Source organism: Aquarana catesbeiana, linkage group LG03 (genome assembly GCF_042186555.1).
Source record: "Aquarana catesbeiana isolate 2022-GZ linkage group LG03, ASM4218655v1, whole genome shotgun sequence".
NCBI lineage: Eukaryota > Metazoa > Chordata > Amphibia > Anura > Ranidae > Aquarana > Aquarana catesbeiana.
In genome coordinates, this window is record NC_133326.1 from 468122837 (window position 1) to 468149464 (window position 26628).

Below are 26628 nucleotides of genomic sequence, written 5' to 3' on the forward strand. Positions count from 1 at the left end.
ACTCAGTCATGCAACACTGTACCCAAATGATTTTTTTGTCCTTTTTTTCATACAAATAGAGCTTTATTTTGGTGGTATTTGGTCACCTCTGGGTTTTTTATTTTTTGCGCTATAAATGAAAAAAGACCGAAAATTTTGAAAAAAAACACATTTTTCCTAATTTCTGTGATAAAATTTTGCAAATTCGTAATTTTTCTTCATAAATTTTGGCCACAATTTATACTGCTACATATCTTTGGTAAAAATAACCAAACATTTGTGGAAATTATTTGGTCTGTGTGAAAGTTTTAGAGTCTACAAGCTATGGTGCAAATCATAAAAAAAATTATCACATCTGATGTACTGAGGCCTATCTCATTTCCTGAGACCCTAACAAGCCAGGAAAGTACAAATGCCCCTCAAATAACCCCTTTTTGGAAAGTAGACATTTCAATGTATTTAGTTAGAGGCATGGTGAGTTATTTGAAGTTGTATTTTTTTCCCACAATTCTTTGCAAAATTGAGATTTTTTTTTTCCCCACAAAATTGTCATTGTAATAGCTTATTTCTCTCACATGGCATGTGTATACCACAAATGACACCCCAAAATTCATTCTGCTACTCCTCCTGAGTATTATGATACCACATGTGTGTGACTTTTTCACTGCCTGGCCACATACAGAGGCCCAACATGCATGGAGCACCATCAGGTGTTCTCGGAGCATAAATTACACATCACATTTCTCAACCACCTATTACACTTTTGAAGGCCCTGGAGCACCAGGACAATGGAAACACCCACAAAATGACCCCATTTTGGAAAGCTAACACCCCAACGTATAATCTATGAGGCATAATGAGTCTTTTGAATGGTTTATTTTTTTCAAGAAGTTTTTGGAAAATGTGGAAAAAAATGAAAACGCATTTTTTTTTTACACAAAGTTGTCCGTTTATAAGATATTTCCAACACATAGCATTTAGATAGCAAAAATGACACCCCAAAATACATTCTGCTACTCCTCCCGAGTATTACGATACCACATGTGTGGGACTTTTTCACTGCCTGGCCACATACAGAGGCCCAACATGCATGGAGCACCATCAGGTGTTCTAGGAGCATAAATTACACATCACATTTCTCAACCACCTATTACACTTTTGAAGGCCCTGGAGCACCAGGACAATGGAAACACCCACAAAATGACCCCATTTTGGAAAGCTAACACCCCAACGTATAATCTATGAGGCATAATGAGTCTTTTGAATGGTTTATTTTTTTCCAGAAGTTTTTGGAAAATGTGGAAAAAAATGAAAACGCATTTTTTTTTACACAAAGTTGTCCGTTTATAAGATATTTCCAACACATAGCATTTAGATAGCAAAAATGACACCCCAAAATACATTCTGCTACTCCTCCTGAGTATTATAATACCACATGTGTGGGAATTTTTCACTGCCTGGCCACATACAGAGGCCCAACATGCATGGAGCACCATCAGGTGTTCTAGGAGCATAAATTACACATCACATTTCTCAACCACCTATTACATTTTTGAAGGCCCTGGAGCACCGGGACAATGGAAACACCCACAAAATGACCCCATTTTGGAAAGCTAACACCCCAACGTATAATCTATGAGGCATAATGAGTCTTTTGAACGGTTCATTTTTTTCCAGAAGTTTTTGAAAAATGTGGAAAAAAAATGAAAACGCATTTTTTTTTACACAAAGTTGTCCATTTATAAGATATTTCCAACACATAGCATTTGGATAGCAAAAATGACACCCCAAAATACATTCTGCTACTCCTCCCGAGTATTACGATACCACATGTGTGGGACTTTTTCACTGCCTGGCCACATACAGAGGCCCAACATGCATGGAGCACCATCAGGTGTTCTAGGAGCATAAATTACACATCACATTTCTCAACCACCTATTACATTTTTGAAGGCCCTGGAGCACCGGGACAATGGAAACACCCACAAAATGACCCCATTTTGGAAAGCTAACACCCCAACGTATAATCTATGAGGCATAATGAGTCTTTTGAATGGTTCATTTTTTTCCAGAAGTTTTTGAAAAATGTGGAAAAAAAATGAAAACGCATTTTTTTTACACAAAGTTGTCCGTTTATAAGATATTTCCAACACATAGCATTTGGATAGCAAAAATGACACCCCAAAATACATTCTGCTACTCCTCATGAGTATGGCGATACCACATGTGTGAGACTTCTACACAGCCTGGCCACAAACAGAGATCCAACATGCAAGGAACACCGTCAGGTGTTCCAGGGACACATAGCATGCACATACCAAGAATTACAACCCAAAATACATTATGCTGAGCAAAGCGTAAACAAAAAAGATTACCTGTGGTTGTAGTAGCGCAGTTGTACACAGGAGGATAGCACTGGTCCAGGCAGCAGGCAGGGACTTGGTCAGCAGCGGCGAACACAATTGTCCAGGCAGCAGGCAGGGTCACTGTCCATATAAAGTCCAGGGTCAGTGCAGGCAGAGATATTGTCCGCAGTGCCAAAAATATTGGTCCTGGTAGTAGGCAGGTCCATGTGGTGTGGTCAGTGCAACAGGCAGAGGCATGACGGCAGTAAGTCCTACAGGCAGAAGTAGGGCCTCGTTCAGGACAGAATGGGGACAGGGGTAGAGGCTTCTCCCACCCAAATCTCTTTGAAGCCTCCGAGTCTCCAGACCCTAATCTAGGATTGAGAAAACAAAAAAAATTGTTTTCTTCATCCGGAAAAACAATTCTGGAGCCCCTCACATATGTGAGACCCCTGTGTTGAATCCCACTAGTCCAGTATCAGGGTACAAGATCAGTCCAAGAGGCAGGCAAATTTCATGGTCAAACAGTCCAAGGTCAGTTCCAGATCAGGCAGAGGTATGTACAGAATCGTTAGGCAGAAGCGTGGTCAAATAACAAGCCAGGGTCAGTTACAGCGGAGGCAGTGGCATAAGGGGTGTGAGGGTAAATTGCAGGAACGGAGGCTTACGTTTACCATACTTCACTAATAATTTAGTGAAGTATGGTAACGACGAAAACATTCACCTACGCAGAGGCCTGCTTCAGAAGGACATTGTGCACAATAATAAGATGTGTCTCTTCTGAATCCAGCTCTGGTACACACCTTACATTTTTTTTGCCGTCGTTGGCCTGTTGGTTTGGGTGGGATCTTATCTGGAAAGTGGCGTTCGGAGAGTCGACTTAGAACATCAGATCGGATGTTTTCTGGGGGGCCATTCGGGAATGTAAAACTTCCTCCTGGTAGCCAAGGAAGCGTTTGGGGTTTTGGGTGGAGTTACGATAAATGACATAAGAATTGTAGATGGCCAAATGAAAAAAATAACTTGCGACTTTCTTATACCAATGGTATGTCCGTCTTGTAGCAGGGTACAGTTCCAGCATCTGGTCATTCAAGTCGACTCCCCCCATAAACAAATTATAGTCAAAGATGCATTTAGGTTTCTGTATGGGGCCATTTCTTCTGGGGATTTCCATGAAGGTATCATCGTGGATTGAAGACAACATGTACACATCTCTTTTGTCTCTCCACTTCACTGCCAAAATCTCGTTGTTTCGTAGACTCGCCGTTTCTCCTTTTCTCAATTTTTTATTGACCAGACTTTGAGGAAAGCCCTTCTGGTTCTTTTTAATGGTACCACATGCGGGCGTCTTCTTCCGATGCAGGTTGTGGAACAGGGGCAGAGATGTGTAGAAGTTATCTACATACAGGTGGTAGCCTTTCTCCAGTAGGGGGTATGTGAGGTCCCAAACAATTTTCCCGCTTGATCCCAAGTAGTCTGGGCAATTAGGGGGTTGCAGCTGGGTGTCCTTCCCTTCATGCACTTTGAAGGCATACAAGTAACCTGTGACTCGGTCACATAATTTGTATACCTTCACCCCATAGTGGGCCCTTTTACTGGGAATATATTGCTTTATTTTAAGCCTGCCACTAAACTTAACAATGGACTCATCCACACATATGTTTTTGTCCGGGGTAAACAGCAGGGGGAATAGTGCAGAAAAATAATTTAAAAGTGGCCGAATTTTGAAAAGTCTATCATAGTTTGGGTCATTTCGGGGAGGGCACTGGGTATTATCGTTGAAATGAAGAAACCTCAATATCATGAGGTATCTGTTTCTGGGCATTACCTTGGAGTATACTGGCATGTGTTGGAAGGGGTGGGTTGACCAATAGGACAGCAAAGTGTTTTTTTTCGTGAGTCCCATGTTAAATGTGAGCCCTAAAAAAACCTTCAACTCCTCCACCGTTAGGTCTCTCCATTCGTAGGGATGGGCATAGTAGGATGTTGGATTATTCGCAATTAATTGCTGTACATAAAGGTTGCACTGGGCCACAATACTTGACAGCATGTTCTCGGTAAAAAATAAATTAAAAAAATCTATTGGGGAAAAATTCTCCGTGTTCACCTGGACTCCTGGCTGGGCAGTGAAAGGGGGATGTTGGCTTCTCCTGAATTAGGAGGAAGCCACAAGGGGTTCTGCAGGGCATAGGGAAGGCTGGCATGGGTCCTTGGCCTTTCTTGCCGAGGCACTGCGGTGCTGGTGGATGGGACTGCCGTGCTGGTGGATGGGACTGCCGTGCTGGTGGATGGGACTGCCGTTCTGGTGGATGGGACTGCCGTGCTGGTGGATGGGACTGCCGTGCTGGTGGATGGGACTGCCATACTGGTGGATGGGACTGCGGTGCTGGTAGATGCCACTGCCTCCCCACCAGAATGCCTTCGTTTGGCGGGCCGAATCTCTTCCTCCTCTGAGTCACTCAGTGTTCCACTACTGAGGACTGGCTCATAATTTATGTCCGACTCGGAATCGGAGTCGGAAAGGGAATCTGAAAAAGAGAGCTCCCCGTTGCTCTCGTCGGCCTGGGACAGTATTTGGTACGCCTCCTCGTCGGAAAAGCTTCTTTTGGCCATGGTTGCTAAGCCTGCACTGATGGGCACTGATGAGGCGGCACTGATGAGCACAGATGGGCACTGAGGTGGCACAGATGGGCACTGATGAGGTGGAACAGATGTGCACTGATGAGGTGGAACAGATGTGCACTAATGAGGTGGAACAGATGTGCAGATGTGCACTGATGAGGCGGCACAGGTGGGCACTGAGGGGGCACAGGTGGGCACTGATGAGGTGGCACAGGTGGGCACTGATGAGGCGGCACAGGTGGGCACTGATGAGGTGGAACAGATGTGCACTGAGATTGCATAGATGTGCACTGATGAGGTGGCACAGCTGGGCACTGATGAGACGGCACAGATGGGGCGGCACAGATGGGGCGGCACAGATGGAGCAGCACAGATGGACACTGATGAGGCGGCACAGATGTGCACTGATTGCACAGATGTGCACTAAGGCAGCACAGATGTGCACTGAGGCAGCACAGATGGGCACTGATTGGCACAGGTGGGCACTGATGAGGTGGCACAGGTGGGCACTGATGAGGTGGCACAGGTGGGCACTGATGAGGTGGCACAGGTGGTCACTGATTGTGCAGATGTGCAGCTGGACACTGATCACCGCTGGGCAGACAGGTGGGCACCGATTGGCACAGGTGTGCACCGATTGGCACAGGTGTGCACCGATTGGCACAGGTGGGCACCGATTGGCACTGTACTGATGGGGCACTGTATTGATGGGGCACTGTAATGATGGGCACTGTGGGCACTTGATACACAGTAAATCACACAGGAACACTCACAGAACGCTGACAGATCTTTCTCTCCTCACACGCTGTCTCTGTGTGAGGAGAGAGAGCCGGCAATGAGAGATGATCTCAATTGTTTACATTTCAGATCATCTCTCATTGGAGGCAGCGATCGCGGTGTAAACAGCCGCTGTGATTGGCCGTTTACAGTGATCTGTGATTGGCTGTGTCCAAGGGACACAGCCAACACAGAATTTCCCCGTTGCGCGCTCGTGAGCGCGCATGGAGAGCGAGGAAAGGGGAGGCCGTCATATGACGGCCTCCCGGGAATTGACATCCGCGCTGAAGTCGTCATTCGGCTACGGCCGGATGTCAGGAGGTTAAATTAAGTTGTATCCCTATAGCTTAGTAAATGAGGTTGTAAAGGCCCAAGGTTTTTTTTACCTTTATGCATTCTTTTTTCTAGCAAAAAAAAAACTGATTTTAACTTGTAAACACCAAGTCTGAAAAATAGGCTAGGTCCTAACCCTTCCCGCCGACCGTACGCAGATGTGCGTACTCGGCTTTCGGGGGTTATACCGAGATGATGCCCGCAGCTGCAGGCATCATCCTGGTACCGTTGTTTCGAGCGGGCGATCGGCTATCCGTATATAACAACCGATGCAGGTAAAAGCCGCTCGGCTGTTATACCGGAGGAGCGGGAGGGGACGCCCCCCCTCCTGCCACCTCCCGCCGCTCTTACCGGGCCTCCCGTGCGATCAGTAGGCCCGGTGTCCAATCGGCTGCCTCCGGCGGCTGTGGGCGGGCTGGAACGAAGCTATGGGTGGCTTCGTTCCAGCCTTCTCAATGTAAACGCTGAAGCGACATCATGACGTCACTTCCCGTTTACTCGGCTGCCAATGGCGCCGAATTTAAAAAAATACACAATATTCAGAATCGCCATTTTCGGCGATCTGAATACTTTGAAGTGCAGAGGAGGGATCGGGGGTCTAAAGAGTACCTGTCACCACCTATTACTGTCACAAGGGATGTTTACATTCCTTGTGACAGCAATAAAAGTAAAAAAAAAAAAAAAAAAAAAACTTTTTTAAAAACACAATTTATAAGTATAAAAATAAATAAAATAAATAAAAAAAATTAAAAATGTTTTAAAGCGCCCCGTCCCCGCGAGCTCGCGCAGCGAAGAAAACGCATACGGAAGTCGCGCCTGCATATGTAAATGGTGTTCAAATCACACATGTGAGGTATCGCCATGATCTTCAGAGCGAAAGCAATAATTCTAGCCCTAGACCTCCTCTGTAACTCTAACCTGGTAACCGTAAAAAAATTTTAAAGCGTCGCCTATGGAAATTCATAGCTACCATAGTTTGTCGCCATTCCGCGAGTGCGTGCAATAATAAAGCGTGACATGTTTGGTATCTATTTACTCGGCGTAACATCATCTTTCACATTATACAAAAAAATTGGGGTAACTTTACTGTTTGGATTTTTAAAAATTCATGGAAGTGTCCCTTTTCCAAAAATTTGCGTTTAAAACAGATTCTCTGCTAAAAAAATATATATAATGTTTGGGGGTTCTAAGTAATTTTCTAGCAAAAAATACGGATTTTAACTTGTAAACACCAAATTTCAAAAATAGGCTTAGTCATGAAAGGGTTAAGTACTGTAGTTAAAGAGACACTCTGGAGCACAGCAGTTTGTTTTGCCAGTGGTGTTGAAGAACGTTGATTTTACAGCACTTACAAACTCATGGTCATGAATCTTTGCTTGTGCAACACTTAGCATCATCTGTTGTTCAACTTCAGCACTTTAACCTCCCTGGCGGTATGATTATTTCGGATTTTAGGTGCTAAAAGCGGTACAATTATTTTGCATGGAAATTTGGCGTTTTATATTGTAGGTCTGTAAATCTTAACAATAACACACTTAAATCTGTCCAAACCAGAGTCTAGTAGATATCCCGGGTATGATAAAGTTTGAAACACAAAAACATAAATTATAATATAATAAATAAAAATAAATAATTAAAAAAAATAAAAAAAAATAGTAATAAAATAAATTTCCCCACAATTCACTATCGCTCAATTCTGCAAGTGTTCTAATTTACTATCGCTGTTTTCTAGCTGGTCTAAAGCCACTTTTGACGTAAAGGGACACTTTTTGGTTGCTATGGACAATCTCCAGTTTCCAGGCAGAAAGAACAGTGTATATCATGTAAAACTGCATGCAGGGCATGGGCCAGAGCACTGGGGACAAAAGGGATGTGAAATAATTTCATACAGTACTGTAATCTGTAAGATTACAGTACTGTATGTGTTATGATTTTGACATTTTTTTGAATTTGCCGCCAGGCTCCGCCCCCGTGCGTCGTGCCGCTCGCAGGGAACGGAGCCTGGCACGGAGAGGCTTCGGAGGAGGACGGAGCCCTCGGACACTGCGGGGGACATCGCAGGATCCCGGGGACAAGGTAAGTAACGCTGCCCCAGGATCCTGCAATGCGATCCCGAGTGTGGCTCGGGGTTACCGCTAATGGGACTGAAATTTAACCCCGAGCCACACTCGGGAAAACCGCCAGGGAGGCTACAGATCAATAAGTAGTTTCTGTACTTTTCGTGTATTTAGCCTGAAAAGAGCTTACTGATGCAGCCAGCACACCCATGGACTTGTAAGCTGCAATACTGCAATATCTATATCTATATATATATATATATATATATATATATATATATACATATACATATATATTGGCGGGGGGGGGGTTAGATATACTTTAAGTCAATTTTAAAGAATATATGTGCATACAAAATGTTTTTTTTTTCCTTAAAAATGATTTAATCTAAATATGATACACAATTTAAAATATACTAGGTCATTTCTCCCCAAATACATTGTACTAGTGGGTTGCCTTTATGTCACACAACTCTTATTTTCATATAGTGTTCAGTGAAAATGTTGATTAGGTTTGTGATTTTAGTTTTTATTCAAAAGTTTACATTTCAAATTGGCAACCTTATTTCCAATATTTTAGAAAATATCCTCATAAAATCATATGACATCATATAACATCAGTGTGTCCCAAGTTTCTTTTTTTATAGCCAGCTATTTTTAGCATATTTTTATAAAACAACATTTATGATAGGGCCCATACAACTGGAATGACTGTAGGTAGAATTTATTGAAATGGAAGAAGGGTAACAATAGGTGTGTAACCTATACCGTCAGCCATATTGCAACAAGTGCCTCCTATCAGTGCCCATTAGTGCCTTCTATCAGTGCCCATCAGTGCCTTCTATCAGTGCTCATCAGTGCCTTCTATCAGTGCCTCCTATCAGTGCTCATCAGTGCCTTCTATCAGTGCCCATCAGTGCCTTCTATCAGTGCCCATCAGTGCCTTCTGTCAGTGCCCATCAGTGCCTTCTATCAGTGCTCATCAGTGCCTTCTATCAGTGCTCATCAGTGCCTTCTATCAGTGCCCATCAGTGCCTCCTATCAGTACCCATAAATGCCTCCTATCAGTGCCCATCAGTGCCTCCTATCAGTGCCCATCAGTGCCTTCTATCATTGACCATTAGTGCCTCCTATCAGTGCCTTCTATCAGTGCCCATCAGTGCCTTCTATCAGTGCCTGTTAGTGTCTTCTATCAGTGCCCATCAGTGCCTCCCATCAGTGCTCATCGGTGCCCATAAATTCATGCCCCGTCAGCCATATTGCAACAAGTGCAGGTAAAAAAAATATTTTTTGTGCATTGAGGGCCATTTAGAGACCTTTAAAAAAAGGTGGCTGCCTAATGCAACACGCGTTAATGCAAGGAAATGTGTGTTGAAGCATGCTGTATTGTGGTGTGAATGGTTCCTTAAACACATTTCCCTAGCCTAATACATTTTATGCAGCCATCATCTGATATTATCTTGCACATTGGTTCCTTTCCAGCTTACCTTTATTTGAATGCCCTACTCTTTCCCCTACATACAATAGTAAATAAATTAATACATGATTAACCATTAATATAAAATACACCCATTCACCACTGTGCCATAAAGCACATCATTATTAAATGAGAGTGTAGAGAGTCCAGTGCATAGAAACAGTCCTCCAACACAGCTGAAATCTTCACACCACACCGTGAGTGCGCCAGTCACCTCTCTCATAAGATGTAAACTCACCTACATTCTTGTGTTCGGCAGTCAAGCAGTGTACCCACACAGGGTTAATAAATCCAACAAAATGATATCCACGACTGCTGATATAGGTGTAGCTTGCTCATAGATGAGGAGACAAAGGAAAGGCCCCACTAGTGTAGTATGTTTCACAAACATATACAGTTTATTAAAAATCTTCATACATTGCACTTACGTTTAAAACATTAAAACAAGCATGGAAAAGAAATTCCTAGGGCATTGTAGCAATCCGCACTTGGAACCTCATCGGATTGTCTCGGAACACCTCCGATACTTTCTTACATGTCACTTCCCGTTGCCATACAGCCACGATCCAAAGAGTTTTGTCATCACGACTTCCTGGACGAAGGTGGGGAGATGAGCAACTTCTGCCATGAATAGTTCTGTTTCAAGTAACAGTCATAACTAAATAACAAGACAATGCTTTAATGCAGTGGGCTCCAAACTGTGGCCATTTGCTTGCCTCTACCTGGCCCTTGGGACACTATTCCTCCAACTGACACCAATGATGAGGCACTATTCCTCCCACTGGCACCATTAATAGAGCACCCTTCCTCCCACTGACACCATAGATGGGGCACTATCCCTCCTGCTAAGACTAATGATGGGGCACTATTTCTCCATCTGACACCATTAATGGGGCACTCTTCCTCCCACTGACACTGTCGATGGGGCACTATTCCTCCCATTGATACCGACCATGGGGCACTGTTCCTCTGGCTAAAACCAACAATGGAGCACTATGTCTCCTGTTAAAACCAATGATGGGGCAGTGTTTACTCCCAGTGATGCCGGGACATTTTCTACTCACACTGACCACAGTCCGACCCCCCTAAAGCCTGAAGGAAAGTAAACTAGCCCTTTGTTTAAAAAAGTTTGGAGACCCCTGCTTTAATGGTTAATTTAATTACTCATTTAAACTTGTTTTGACAAAAAAGGTTACAGCCAGAGGCGTAACTAGAACCTTCAGGGCCCCAGTGCAAAAAACCATGATGGGCCCCCCTGCCCCCTTTCCATCCGAGCCCCGGGCTTCAATTTTGGGGGGGGGTGTCCATGGACATCCTCCCAAAACTGTGCTTCCCGCATGACTCCTGGGACGTGCATCCAGCGCAATCACAGCGGCCTTTTACCATGTGATCAGCTGATCACATGTAAACAGACTTGCCGGTTATCCGCAGCCCTTTCCTCCCACGCTGTGTCTGTGTTAGGAAAGGACTGCTGTTAACTGTCAAGAATGTCAGTAAATTGTTTACACTGATAATCAGTGCCTCAATCATCAGTGCCATCTATCAGTGCCCATCAATGCTGCCTATCAGTGCTCATCAATGCCACCTAACAACATCCATCAGTGCCACCTATCAGTACTCTTCAATTCTGCCCATCAAAGCCCATCAATACTGCCTGAGTTCTGCCTATCAGTGTTCCTCAGTGCCCATCAATGCCAGCTATCAGTGCAGCCTATCAGTGCCCATCAGTGCCTCCTATCAGTGCCCATAAATGCCTCCTATCAGTGCCCATTAGTGCCTCCTATCAGTGCCCATCAGTGCCTTCTATCACTGACCATTAATGCCTCCTATCAGTGCCTTCTATCAGTGCCCATCAGTGCCTTCTATCAGTGCCCGTTAGTGCCTTCTATCAGTGCCCATCAGTGCCTTCCATCAGTGTTCATCGGTGCCCATAAATTCCTCCTATCAGTGCCCTTTAGTGCCTCCTATCAGTGACCATAAATGCCTCCTATCAGTGCCCATTAGTGCCTTCTATCAGTGCCCATCAGTGCCTTCTATCAGTGCTCATCAGTGCCTTCTATCAGTTCCCATCAGTGCCTTCTATCAGTGCCCATTAGTGCCTTCTATCAGTGCTCATCAGTGCCTTCTATCAGTGCCCATTAGTGCCTTCTATCAGTGCTCATCAGTGCCTTCTATCAGTGCCCATCAGTGTCTTCTATCAGTGCCTTCTATCAGTGCCCATCAGTGCTCATCAGTGCCTTCTATCAGTGCCCATCAGTGCCTCCTATCAGTGCCCATCAGTGCCCTCCTATCAATGCCCATCAGTGCCTCCTATCAGTGCCTCCTATCAGTGCCTTTATCAGTGCCCATCAGTTCCTTCTATCAGTACTCTTCGGTGAATGCTATTAATTTCCATCAGTGCCATCTGCCTTCTCAGGACAGCACGGCTCTGAGCGGAGATCGGTGTCTGTCATGGAACAGTAGCACAGAGACACTGGCATTAACGTTCTATTTGCCCGTCCGTCCTCTCTGGCAGGGCCGTCTTTAATATTGATTGGACCGGGCATTTTCTTGGGCCCTCCATTCCCTCCATGCCCTCCAGGCATACAAAAAAAAAATAGCAGGTAGACTCTAAATCAGTTTACTGCAGCAGATCACCCAGTGATTGCAATTGGTTGCCAGAGTTCACAGCCTATCATTATCGCTCACTGACTGGTTGCTAGAGGTTACAACACATAATTTCTGCTTGTTGATTGGTTGAAAGAAGGTCACAGCACAACATTACTGCTAACTGGTTGCTAGAGATTACAGCAGATCACTATTGTTCACTGATTGGTTGCTAGTGGTTACAGCACATCATTACCACTCACTGATTGGTTGTTAGAGATTACAGCAGATCACTATTGTTTACTGACTGGTTGCTACAGGTTATTGCACATCATTACCACTCACTGAGCAATCCCAAATAATTGAGCAAGAAAAGCAGCACATTAATACACATACTGCAGGAGACAGTCAGAGATTGCAGAAATACTATAGGAGACGTCAGAGACTGCAGACATACTACAACAGATGGTCAGAGACTGCAGACATACTACAACAGATGGTCAGAGACTGCAGACATACTACAGGAGACGGTCAGACTGCAGACATACTACAGGAGACGGTCAGACTGCAGACATACTACAGGAGACGGCAGACATACTACAGGAGACTGCGGACATACTACAGGAGACTGCGGACATACTACAGGAGACGGCGGACTTACTTCAGGAGACGGCGGACTTACTTCAGGAGACGGCGGACTTACTTCAGGAGACGGCAGACTTACTACAGGAGACGGCGGACATACTACAGGAGATGGCGGACTTACTACAGGAGACAGACTTACTACAGGAGACTACAGACATAATACAGGAGACTGCGGACATACTACAGGAGATGGTCAGAGACGACGGACATACTACAGGAGACGGCGGACATACTACAGGAGACTATAGACATAATACAGGAGACTGCGGACATACTACAGGAAATGGTCAGAGACAGCGGACATACTACAGGAGACGTCGTACATACTACAGGAGACGGCGGACTTACTACAGGAGACGACGGACTTACTACAAGAGACGGTGAGAGAACTTTCAGAATGCACAGCTTTGCAGTTGTACAACAGCTCAGGGTTTAGGATAGCATTCAGGAAGTCTATGGGGGAAGGACATACCTGGCCAGCTGGACTCTTCATACACTTTTAGAGGTCTGGGGCGGGACTCCCACTCAAATCTCCTTCTCACCTTCTACAGCCGCTCCCTTCTGAGTACACAGGCTGCATAGGGTGCCTCAGCGTGTCAGTGGAGCTCCTGGCCCCACCCCCTCTCTGCTGGCTAATACAGCTCTGCTTCCCGTGTCCCCGGTGTGCTCTGCGGTGCCATCAAGGGGCCCCAATTTGCGGACAGTTCGGGGGAAACAGGGCAGCAAAGACAAGGCCCGGGGCAGATGCCCTGTTTGACCCGCGTTAAAGATGGCCCTGCTCTCTGGCAGGAGATGAGAGAGGACACACAGCTGATCTCATGGCTCCCCCTTCTCCCCCCTCCTCTCTCCTGTGTGCTCCACGGGAAATGTGAGCTCTTTAGCTTCACACTTGACTGCCGGCGAAGCACACAGGAGGGGGGAGAAGGGGGGGAAGGGGGAGCCGTGAGATCAGCTGTGTGTCCTCTCTCATCCCCTGCCAGAGAGGACAGATGGGCAAATAGAACGTTAATGCTGGTGCTTCTATCAGTGCTACTGTTTCATGACAGACACGATCTCCGCTCAGAGCCGTGAATAGCAACCCCGTTGGGCCCCTCGACAGTGGCGGAATGCCAGGCCCCGTCGCAAGTGCGACTGTTGCGACCCCAGTAATTCCGCCACTAGTTACAGCACATTAGGAATTGTCCTCTTCACCAAAGAAAATAATAGATCAATTTGTAATCATTCAAGCAAGAATATTGTAATCAGCCAGCGGGATCATCAAGCAAATGTTGCAGTGTAAATTTCATTACTAAACACACACTGTTTAATTTACATTTTCCCTTCTGTTTCTGTATGTGGAGGATGGCAAAAAAAAAAGATTTAAGTACCTTTTTTCCTAATTTATGATACAGCGGTCACATGATCCAGCTCTTTCCCAGCCTGTATGCAGGGAAACATAAGCAGAAGGAGCTTCTAGTCCTGGTCACATGTTCAAAATAAAAAAAAACAGCCTTTGGAATACAGAATAAAAATAAATAAATAAATATCAGTGCGCTGTTTAAAATTGTCATATAAATATACAGTATATTTGAAATGAAATCTTTATTATTTCGTGGAAATAACGTGGTGTGGGATGGATTTCTACCAGTCTACCAGTCACAGGCTGTCACGCCCCTCCAGCCTGTGTCTTAGAATAAGAGGAAGACAAAGCCACCGGTAATCTACATGTAATATCCCACCCCATTGTGTTTAGCTGGTTAGTGGGCATGGAGGAGGAGGGAGGGAGTGGGCTGTCATTTACCACTCTGTATACGCCCACAAGTGTGACTCTATATAGTCACATGGGTTGCTCAAATGTGATAGGGAGAAAATGCTCAGCATAGATACGCTCTGAAAACTGAGCATTTGCAAAGTTGCCACCACAGCTGCAAAATCCCTAGCTGAATTGGGGACATGGATAGAAGGTGGAGATACAGCACAGTGGTGTAGTGGGTAACACTCTCACCTAGCAGTAAAAAGGGTCGCTGGTTTGAATCCCAACCATGACACTACCTGCCTGGAGTTTGCATGTTCTCCCTGTGCCTGCGTGGGTTTCCTCTGGGTACTCCGGTTTCCTCCCACACTCCAAAGACATGCTGGTAGGTTAATTGGCTTCTGTCCAAAATTGGCCCTACTATGTATGAATGTGAGTTGGGGAGCTTGGACTGTAAGCTCCTTGAAGGGTAGGGACCGATGTGAGTGTGCGATGTATGCGTGGAGCGCTGCGTGAATTGATGGCGCTATATGGGTACCTTAAATAAATAGGGATAATTGTAGACACTCACTCAGGTTGAACTGGATGGACTGGTGTCTTTATTCAACCTTACTAACTATGCAACTATGTAACTATAGAGAGTAGCAGGATCAACCAGGTTTTTTTCACAATACAGAAAATGAATCCCATCACGATTGAGTGAGTACAAACAGCATGTAATTGCATTTATCGATAGTTATTTATGATGTGGATTTAGTGACACTTTAACTTAAGCTCAATGAAGCTAGAGCCAGGGGCTGAATAGTGGCTTGATCTTATATCCATTTTCCTTTGAAGGGTGGCGTATTAGTAAGATTTTGTCTATACTATTGGCAATATCCCCTCTGGACTTATGGTGGCACCTGCATCTATCCATGGAACTGATATTGGTACACAACAAGCTTTCTATTGCAGGTTGACAATAGTACCCATCACCAAGACCCCTTGCATCCTCCCACCAGGAACTGATGATAGCAGTCCCTGTTTCATTGGAAAGATCACAGTACCAGTATATTGCTCTTGATTGATAACATGGCAGCTCCCCTCAGATAACTTTTTGTCAGACCCGTTAAACAACCAATTTCTCCCATTGATACCACTGGCATGCCTCTAAATGTTCCCGCACAGGCAATGGATAGCTATCTTATCTATTGAGTAACATTAATTAGCCCCGGAAATAATCATCTTGCAATCTTCCCTTGGCTACATTCATTTCCAGGTTTTAACCCATATTCACTTTCTTTCTCATTACATCATAGGTTGAGAAATGATTTCACTCATGGTTCTGATTTGGATTTTTCCATGTGCAGCCAATAACCTGCTCACCAGTTCTGCAAAAGGAGAGTTACGTTATTCCAAAGGTAACTCTGAGCTTCTCTGCAGCATGCCAGGACCCCCTGGACCACCTGGAGTTCCAGGTCATCCTGGATCCACAGGTACTATTGGAAGGATGGGCTTTCCAGGGAAAGATGGCAAAGATGGAAAGGATGGAGACAAAGGAGAAAAAGGAGATGATGGTATGCTAATAAAATGTCTACTTTCTTCTTGACTATACCTAATTATTATAGAACAATTTCATCCCAAATGGCATAACAGATACCTAGCGTAAGATATGCATTCAATCAAAACACAAAGGTGACAACAGGCTGAACATTTTTTTTTGTTTGACATGTGTAGTGCTCACCCCTGCAGGGGCTGCTAGAAATAGGCCTCCCTTACCTGTTCAGAGGCTGACAGGCCCAAGTACCAGTTCAAAAGCAGACTAATTAAACACAGGCTTAGTCTAGGGCAGGGGTCTTCAAACTGCGGCCCTCCAGGTGTTCAGGAACTACAATTCCCATCATGCCTAGTCAGGGCCGTAGTTTGAGGATCCCTGGTCTAGGGGTTTCTTTTTGAAGATTTACTGCAGTAATTGAACACAAGTGGGTAGAGGGATGAGGATGCAAGATACTCCAAAACACAGGCATTAAATGACAGATTCTGTAGCAGCCTTAAAGAGGAAGTAACCCCCCCCCATAAAGCTGTTTTTTAAAATAAGATAGTATAGCAATGTATTCCAACACATTCCACATTAGTAATACCCCCAATCGTGTGTCTCTTACTGTTTTGCAGCGGTTTAAAAAATTCTCCTTCCCAGGAAAAGGCAGCACCATTTTAAATGTGGTCTTCTGAGTCTGTCTTGCAATATACTTCTGCTCTTCCTACTAGTCTGATCTGTAATCTCGCACATGCTCATTGGGGTTCTTAGCCAAACCCCGCTCTAGTTTTGGGATCACCATAACAACCATGTCTCGCTGCAGTGTGCCGTGATGTCACAATGTTTACACCCCCTGTGACATGTAAGGTCACATGGGGTGTATCAGGAAAAGTTGAATGAGACCAATATCATGGGATCACAGCGATGTGCCATGAGCGGATATGAAGAACACGGTACACATCGTTATGGACTGACAGCACAAAGAGCGTGCCGTGAATCAAGTTAAAGATGCGCATGCACCAGTGATTGCAGCAGAAACAAGAAGACAGATTACAACCAAATGGAGGCAGTAAGATGACATTTACATATAGCTATTTTAATGGTTTGTAATGAGGATTTGATATGGGCTAAACTTATGAGGGAGAGTTTACAACCACTTTAATTAATGCTAAAGGTAGAGGGGACAGCTAGCTAGTCTGAGGCTGGGTTCACACCTATGTGAATTGGATACGGCTTTCTCAGCATTCCATTTCAGGGCTGAATTCAGGCAAAGATTTGTCCCCATTCATACCTGAAATGGAGAACAGGGACGCACAACATTCCTGTGCAATCCGTGGCTGGTTTAGGTGTGAACCGAGCCTGAGACTCTGTAAAGGCAGTCACAGTTCTTGCAGCAGCCTCTGGCGTCTAACCCTCAAAGCACACCTGGAGCTCTAGACAAAAGATCCTGCACACAGTGTCAAGAGACAGCTCCCCAGTGACACTCCTAGGTGAAAGGGTTCCCTCTTCTAGATGAGCTTTCACAGACAGTGTCTTCCAGCAATTTTATGTTCAAGTTCCTCCAAGGCCCTCAGTCAGGCACAGGCTGAGGACTAAGCGCTCTTCTGCAACAAAGGCTGCCTCCCAGGGGCAGAGGAGAGAGAGAGAGAGAGAGAGAATCTGAGCAGACCCCCACCCCAAAGGCTTATCTTCTGAAAGCCCCTCTCCCAGGGATTGGCTGGGGTAAGATAAATATTAATAGCCTTTGAATAGGCTGTATTCCTTAACTGCAGTGTGATCTGAAGAAAGGTCCAGGACCTATTGCATTCTAGAAGACCACTAAATCTCTCAGGTACCTCTGGTGACAGTTGCCAGTCATTTTATTTCATCTTATATAAGTGTTGTTTTTTTATGCTTCAAATGCTGATTTGTATGATAAAAGGTAGGATTTCTTTATAACTGCTCCATTCAAATCATATTCTAGGTATGCTAAGTAAAACCCTCATATCTCTGCCAAGGACCTAAAGCAAGGTGCTTGCACAAATATGATCTGCATGCATTGAAAAGTAAAGAACTTACTTGGTTAAAGCATAACTAAACCCATGAAAAAAAAATGTAATACAATACAGCTTAGATGTGGTGGCTACATTTGTTTTCTTTTTCAGGTTAAGGGCATTTTCAGGAAGTGGAGAATCCCTATTGATCTTGCCAGAAATGCAGTCTCCTAGGCACTTACTGTGAGCCAGATTGCAAAACAATCTTATCCTATCAATCCCATGTAATGAAGATTAACAAAGGCAGACATGTTTGAAGTCCAGCCTGGGTGGCAACCAAGGCTCCCTCTATAGATACAGTGAAAGAATGAACATAGCCACCTAGGGTTAGTTAGTGTGTCATAGTTGCCAACATTGTGAAAAAATTTTTAGGGACACTTTTTTGGCTGTAGGCTGAGTCTTCTTATAATTAGGGGGCGGGCATGCGTTTGTGGGCGTGGCACAGGGGAAAACTAAAAATGTGGCGCACGCAGAATGGGTGTGGTTTACGTTAAATAGTGGGCATGTCTTAAATGGGCGTGGCTAAAATGGGGTGTGGTTAGAGTCTGAGATGAATGAGGGATGGAGAAGGAAAGGGGGGGAGAGAGATGGAGGGACAGCAGCCAAAGATCCTACGCAACAATAGAAATATGTGTATTCTAGAAAGTTTAACAATCAGCAGATAAAGATACTCCAAACACCTGGTGTTAGCACTTCATCCCTGACACCATGATTGTTATGGTGTCAGGATGATTGAAGCCCATTATTTCTATTATTACATTGTAATATAAAATTAAATCATTCAACTCACCATAATGCCGAATCAGTGGGATCCCTGAGCGTGTCACCTGCCATGTCGCCTGCCACCAGCAGAGTCCTTCCTTGCATCAGGTGTCCCAGCAGAGTCCGTCCTTGCATCAGGTGCCACCAGCAGAGCCCCCCCTTACATCAGATGTCTCCAGCTGTGCCCCCCTTACATCAGATGTCCCCAGTGGACCCCCCCTCACATCAGGAGTCCCCAGTGGACCCCCCCTCACATCAGGCGTCCCCAGCGGACCCTCCCCTCACACCAGGATTCCCCAGCGGACCCCCCCTCACATCAGGAGTCCCCAGCGGAGCCCCCCTTTACATCAGGAGTCCCCAACGGAGCCCCCCTCTCATCAGGAGTCCCCAGTGGATCCCCCTTCTCACATCAGGAGTCCCCAGCGGAGCCCCCTCTCACATCAGGAGTCCCCAGCGGAGCCCCCGCTCACATCAGGAGTCCCCAGCGGAGCCCCCCCTCACATCAGGAGTCCCCAGCGGAGCCCCCCCTCACATCAGGAGTCCCCAGCGGAGCCCCCGCTCACATCAGGAGTCCCCAGCGGAGCCCCCTCTCACATCAGGAGTCCCCAGCGGAGCCCCCCTCACATCAGGAGTCCCCAGCGGAGCCCCCTCTCACATCAGGAGTCCCCAGCAGACCCCCCTCACATCAGGAGTCCCCAGCGGACCCCCCTCACACCAGGAATCCCCAGCGGACCCCCTCTTACATCAGGAGTCCCCAGAGGACCCCCCCTACATCAGGAGTCCCCAGCGGACCCCCCCTTACATCAGGAGTCCCCAGCGGACCCCCCTCACATCAGGAGCCCAGCTCCATCTCTCCCTGTACCTCATCCAAAAGACACCCATGCAGTGTCTGTGCAGCTGACACACGGGGCGGAGGGGCGGCGGCGACGGTGGCGGCAGATGATAACATCCTCCTTGTGTTCAGTGGAGAGCGGGGAGGGGCCACCAATCCCTGCAGCCAAAAGGCACACTGAAGAGAGAAGCCGATTGGCTGCCCCTCTCCGCTGCACTAAACACAAGGGGGAATAACACTCGTGGCGGCGGAGGCCATGTTTTTGTAGCCGTTGCCGTTTTTAAGCAAAAACATTCCCGATTTTCTCGGGACAAACTCAAAACCCCGGGAAAATTATCGGGACAGTCTTAAATCGGGACGAGGGTCCCAAATTCGGGATTGTCCCGGGAAAATCGGGACTGTTGGCAACTATGGTGTGTTATTCTCAGGATTATCACATTAAAATAAACCAATGACATATTTACCAGCCCCTTCCCCTGCTCTCCATCCTGGAACATCCCCTGCAGCAGCCGGCAGGAGAGGGGAAGAGGAAAGTGCTGCGGGGGGCCAGGAGACCACACAAGGGCTCAGGGATAGCTGGGAACAAGTGACCTGGATAGGAGGGGCGGCATATAGAGAAACCAATGCCCTTCATTTTTCCTCTGAAGCTGCAGGAGGAAAATGGAAGGCATCAGTCTCGCTATATGTTGCCACCACCGTCCCTCCTATCCAGGTGTAGAACCAAATATGACAGGTGAGCTGCACGGGCCCCCTGGAGCAAAGGGGCTGGGTTGCAATTGCGACCCCTTGTGACCCCTATAGTTACACCTCTGCATCTAATTGTTCTAATACAGTATTTACAATATTAAGAGCCAACAGTGTGCACAAAGCTTTACAAAATGGAGGGAGACAGTATAGTTACAATACAATTTAATACAAAAGGAGTCAGAGCTAGAGCTTACAATCTAAAAGGAAGGGTCAAGTGATTCTTAAATACTGTAATACTGGCAAAAGTACATTAATCTGTTTTGATGCAAGCTTCATGTTAACCTTCTATGCAGCAGTTACCATACTAGAAAAAGGAAGGGTGACCTTCTGACTGAGTTGGGCTATACTGCACAGTATTATCCAGCAGTATGCTGCCGGTCCATCTTAGGATAGCACAACTGTTTTGTAGTCTGTAGAGCAGGGGTCTCAAACTGACGGCCCTCCAGCTGTTGCGAAACTACAAGTCCCATCATGCCTCTGGCTGTGGGAGTCATGCTTGTAACTGTCACCCTTGCAATGCCTCATGAGACTTGTAGTTTTGCAACAGCTGGAGGGCTGCCAGTTTGAGACCCCTGCTGTAGAAAGAACTTCAGAAGTGATATACTGTCTCACAGGCTTACAAAAACTTTTGGCAGGTAGAACAGTTCCCATATACAGTGCCTTGAAAAAGTATTCACACCCCTTGAAATTTTCCACATTTTGTCATGTTAAAACCAGAAACGTAAATGTATTTTATTGGGATATTTTGTGATAGACCAACGCAAAGCGGCACATAATTGTGACGTGGAAGGAAAATGATAAATGGTTTTCCAAATTTTTTACAAATAAATATCTGAAAAGTGTGGCATGCATTTGTATTCAGCCCCCTTTACTTTGATACCCCTAATTAAAATCCAGTGGAACCAATTGCCTTCAGAAGTCACCCAATTAGTAAATCCACCTGTGTGTAATTTAATATCAGTATAAACACAGGTGTTCTGTGAAGCCCTCAGAGGTTTGTTAGAGAACCTTAGTGAACAAACATCATCATGAAAGCCAAGGAACACCCCAGATATGGCTGTCCACCTAAACTGACAGGCCAGGAGAGCATTAATCGAGGATCAGCCAAGAGGCTCATGGTAACTCTGGAGGAGCTGCAGAGATCCACAGCTCAGGTGAGAGAATCTGTCCACAGGACAACTATTAGTTGTGCACTCCACAAATCTGGCCTTTATGGAAGAGTATAAAAATAAAATAATCAATCAGTGCAAAAGGTATCTAATGTTATAAATATTGCAGGTGTACACTAAAAGATCATCATGGAATCTTTCAGTGCTTGCTGGGACTGTTAGTCCCCCTCCTACTCTTTCTGGATTATCATTGGTCTTTTATAATATTGTTTTTAAAGGCCCATACACACGATAGGACTTTGTACAAACTTTCCCATGGATTTTTGTACAAAGGGCGTCGGCCGTAAACTAATTAAGCATACACACGGCAGGACTTTTTCATCCAACTTTCACCAAATCACATGGTTTTTCAGCTCTTTACCACCACCCTTTGGTCAACTTCTGTATTGTTGTCTGATCTTTTGCATTGGTTCTGAGCATGCGTGTTTTTACTTTAGGTGACCGCGATATTGTGTCAATCTCGCCGATGTAATCGGCGAGATTTGAGACCTGCGAGCCCCGTCGCGGGAGCCAGCTTACTCATCGGGAAAGGGAAAATGTGTTTGTTCCTTTCGCGATGAGCGACAAGCATTGCCGACAGGTGTTTGGTATGAATCATGAGGGGGAACTCCACGCCAAATTTTAAATAAAAAAACGGCATGGGTTCCCCTCCAAGTCCTTAGGTCTGGTATAGATTTTACGGGGAACTCCCTACGCCAAAAAAACGGTGTGGGGGGGTCCCCCCCCAATCCATACCGGACCCTTATCCGAGCACGCAGCAAGGCCAGTCAGGAAAGCGGGTGGGGAGGAGCGAGCGCCCCCCCCTCCCGAACCATACCAGGCCGCATGCCCTCAACATGGGGGGTGGGCGTTTTGGAGCAGGGGGCACCCTGCGGCCTCCTCCACCCCAAAGCACCTTGTCCTCATGTTGATGAGGACAAGGGTCTCTTCCCGACAACCCTGGCCGTTGGTTGTCGGGGTCTGCGGGCGGAGGGCTTATCGGAATCCGGGAGCCCCTTTAAAAAATGTGTTTTTCCTATTGCAGCCAGTGCGAGATGTACAGTACCCTGTCGCCGAGAACCAGCGCGATGGGATTGCGCTGGAAACATTCTCGCAGGCAGGTACTGTAGTTTACAAAAGTCCGATGGCTTTGTGTACACATGATCAGACTTTGCTCCATCGGACTTTTGTTACCGGAAAGTTTGTCCGTTCGCACAGCCAACAAAAGTCCGATGAAAACTGAAAAAGTTTGTCCGATGGAGCGTACACACGGTCGGATGTTGCCTTAAAACAGCTAGATTGCATGTTTGTTGTCAAAAAGTCAGATCATGTGTACGGGCCTCTAGATGTATTAAGATTTACATGTGCTGCACTCCTTTAATATTAATGTCTTTAATGTCTTTATGGAAGAGTGGCAAGAAGAAAGCCATTGTTGAAAGAAAGCCATAAGACGTCCCGTTTGCAGTTTGCGAGAAGTCATGTGGGGGGGGACACCGCAAACATGTGGAAGGTGCTCTGGTCAGGGGAGACCAAAATTGAACTTTTTGGCCTAATGGCAAAGCGCTATGTGTGGTGGAAAACTAACACTGTACATCACCCTGAACACAACATCCTCACCGTGAAACATGGCGGTGGCAGTATCATGTTATGGGGATGCTTTTCTTGAGCAGGGATAGGAAAGCTGGTCAGAGTTAATGGGTAGATTGATGGAGCCAAATACAGGACAATCTTAGAGGAAAACCTGTTAAGAGTCTGCAAAAGACTTGAGACTGGGGTGGAGGTTCACCTTCCAACAGGACAACGACCCTATACATACAGCCAGAGCTACAATGGAATGGTTTATTCATGTGTCAGAATGGCCCAGCCAAAGTCCAGACCTAACTACAGTTGAGAATCTGTGGCAAGATCTGAAAATTGCTGTTCACAGACACTCTCCATCCAATCTGACAGAGCTTGAGCTATTTTGCAAAAGAAGAATGGGCAAAAATGTCACTTTCTAGATGTGCAAAGCTGGTAGAGATATCCCTAAAAAGACTTGCAGCTGTAATTTCAGCAAAAGGTGGTTCTATAAAGTATTGACCCGGGGGGGGGGGGGGGGGGCTAAATACAAATGCACACCACACTTTTCAGATATTTGTAAAAAATTTTGAAAATCATTTATCATTTTCCTTCCACTTCACAATTATGTGCCATTTTGTGTTGGTCTACCACATAAAATAAATTTACGTTTTTGGTTGTAACATGAAAAAATGTGGAAAATTTCAAGGATATGGATACTTTGTCAAGGCACTGTATGTATTTCAATTATTTAATTAACTGCCTGGAGTTCAGTTTTAAGTTTGCTTTCTGCAGCTACCCTTCTTTTAATGAGAAAACTAAACAAGTAATCTGAACAGGGGCACCCACCACTTTTTAATAAGGCTACACTGTAAGCAATTGTAATACTATACAATAAAAACAGTAATCATCTGTGTTTTGCAGGTACTCCTGGCAGATTGGGAAATCCAGGAAAAGAGGGTGGTAAGGGTAAGCAGGGAGCCATTGGACGAGCTGGCCCACGAGGTCCAAAAGGCATTCGAGGTGATCCTGGGACAGCGGGGGAAACAGGAAATAAGGGACCAAAAGGAAAGAAAGGTGATACAGGGATGCCTGGACCATGTACTTGCGGCTCAAAAAAAGCAAAGTCAGCATTTTCTGTTGCCATCACAAAAAGTTACCCCAGAGAACGGCTACCTATTAAGTTTGATAAAGTTCTTATGAATGAAGGAGGACACTACAATGCCACTAGTGGGAAGTACATATGTAGCATACCTGGTACTTATTTCTTCACATACGACATCACCCTGGCAAACAAGCACTTGGCTATAGGATTAGTTCACAATGGCCAATACAAAATCAAGACTTTTGATGCCAACACTGGGAACCATGACATAGCATCAGGGTCTACCATTCTTCCTTTGAAAGCTGGAGATGAAGTGTGGCTACAGATTTTTTACTCTGAACAGAATGGACTTTTTTATGATCCATACTGGACAGACAGTTTATTTACAGGTTTCCTCATCTATCCAGAACAAGAATATCTTGATGAAAAGAAGGATAATAAGAACATGATAAAGGAAACCACGGGTGTGAGTTGAACTGCACAAAATAGACAGTCTTGCCATTGCAAATGCTTATTTGATTTTCTGTAAAGAAACCAGGAGTTGTAAACTTTATGTTGGTAGAAACATGTAGCATTCAAGCTATTTTCAAGCATCCACTATGCTCAAATTAAACAACAGTTAGTAAAGGCCATCTTTATCTATAAGTGACAACAAAAGTGAATTGTTTCATTTACAAGTTAACAATAGGTAATTTAGAATTCCTATAAAATAAATTGTAAATGTGAATCATACTATTATATCGTCAATTTCTCTCTGTACACTTGTTCATGTTTAAAGTGTATGTAAACCCTAGCAATTAACTTATTAAGCTGAAACTTCATGTACTCTCTGCCTGTGACATACTCTTTATTAGCTAGCATTGTTCCCAGCTCTCTATGGACTACAGACCACCCACTTGTCATGTTATGAAGAGGAAAGGGGGAGGTGTTTTGTAGTCCTGTCCTTTTTTTTTTTTTTTTTTTTTTTCCACTTCAGCGAAAATTTTCCGAGAGACATTATTTCAACTTTATGTGTCAAACTTTATCTCTTCTCCTTTTTCACATCATTGTGGATTGTTTCCGTCGCATCTTTATTATTTTTCCCTTCTAGGATATTCTTAAATATTTTTAAAAACCGGCGACAAACCGCCTTCTATAATTATAAACCCTATTATTATCTTATTCTCTCTCAGTTTCTCTTATTTCCCCCCACCCCCCCCTCCCCCTCCCCTGTGTCTGGTCCGTTCCTTTATGTTATTTATCCACTTGGCTCTGCACCTGTTCTTTCTTTTATCCTATCTAAATAAATATCCGAGACTTTGTAGTTTTTCCAACTTTCCCATCTACTATTATCCCCTTTCTCTCCTCCTTCCATTTTGTAGTGATAATCTATTTCCTTTAGCCAGTTTCTAATGTCTGGTTTTCCACTTTTTAGCCAATTCTTGGGAATTAAGGCCTTGGCCGCATTCAGGAGGTTAGGTATTATTGATTTTCTATATTGTTTCTTAGGTTTATTGTAGATATGGAAGAGGCATGTCCAAATATTTTGTTCTATTTCTTCTCCAGTTATTTCCTTTATGTTGTTTAACACTTCCTTCCAGTACTCCATTATTATTGGGCATTCCCACCATATGTGTATGATCGTTGCTATTTGGCCACATTTTCTCCAACACAAGGAGGTTCTATCTTGATGGAATCTGTGTATTCTTACTGGGGTCATATACCATCTTGATACTAGTTTATAATTCATTTCTATGGTCTTCATGTCCCAGGCCTTATTATATCCCATTTCTATCATTTTTTCCACTTTTTGGTTATCTATTTTTAAATTCATTTCTTTTTCCCATTGATTTATATATTCTGGTCTTTCTTGTGCTTCCAAATCTGTCAGTATACTATAAATTTTTGATGTTCCGTTTTTTAATGGTGTTTCATTGCTACATAGCTTTTCCAGTGCAGTTAATTTTGTTTCATCTCTCAGTGGGTGTGGTATTGTGCTTACTAGGTGCCTTATTTGAATATAATTCCATTCATTCATCTTCCATCCATTCCTTTCCTCTATTTCTACTCGTGTTCTTATTTTGCCATTTCTAGTGATATCTTTCAGTCGTGGGTTACCTATTCCTTGGATTTCAAATATTTCCCTCCCAGGGGTGAAGAGATTCGATCCTGTGAGTGCTAATAGTGGTGAATTATATTTCCATTCATTCTTTAAGTGAATGGTGTCCCAAATTTTAAATACATTTTTTGTTATTTCGTGCGTGTCGGTGTCCAATATTCTATATTTCCGTGGAATCCAAATATTCTTATGTAGTGTGGCTCCACTTATTGTGTTTTCCATTTCCACCCATTTTTTTTCATTTTTCTCATTTGTCCACTCTAACATTCGTGTTAAA

General features: G+C 44.7%; 1 protein-coding gene across 2 annotated transcripts in view; it reads left to right on the forward strand.

Annotated features, from left to right (window-relative positions):
• Positions 1-25187, forward strand: part of C1QTNF2 (C1q and TNF related 2) — a 72845-nt gene extending 47658 nt beyond the window's left edge. Inside the window, exons 3-4 of one of the 2 annotated variants that reach the window (XM_073620863.1) lie at positions 15852-16109; positions 24073-25187. In XM_073620863.1, coding sequence (XP_073476964.1) covers positions 15860-16109; positions 24073-24728 — 906 coding nt within the window. In that variant the 5' untranslated portion in view covers positions 15852-15859 and the 3' untranslated portion in view covers positions 24729-25187. The remainder of the gene's footprint in view (positions 1-15851; positions 16110-24072) is intronic. The other variant, XM_073620862.1, reaches the window with a different exon arrangement.
• Positions 25188-26628: the final 1441 nt, after the last annotated feature.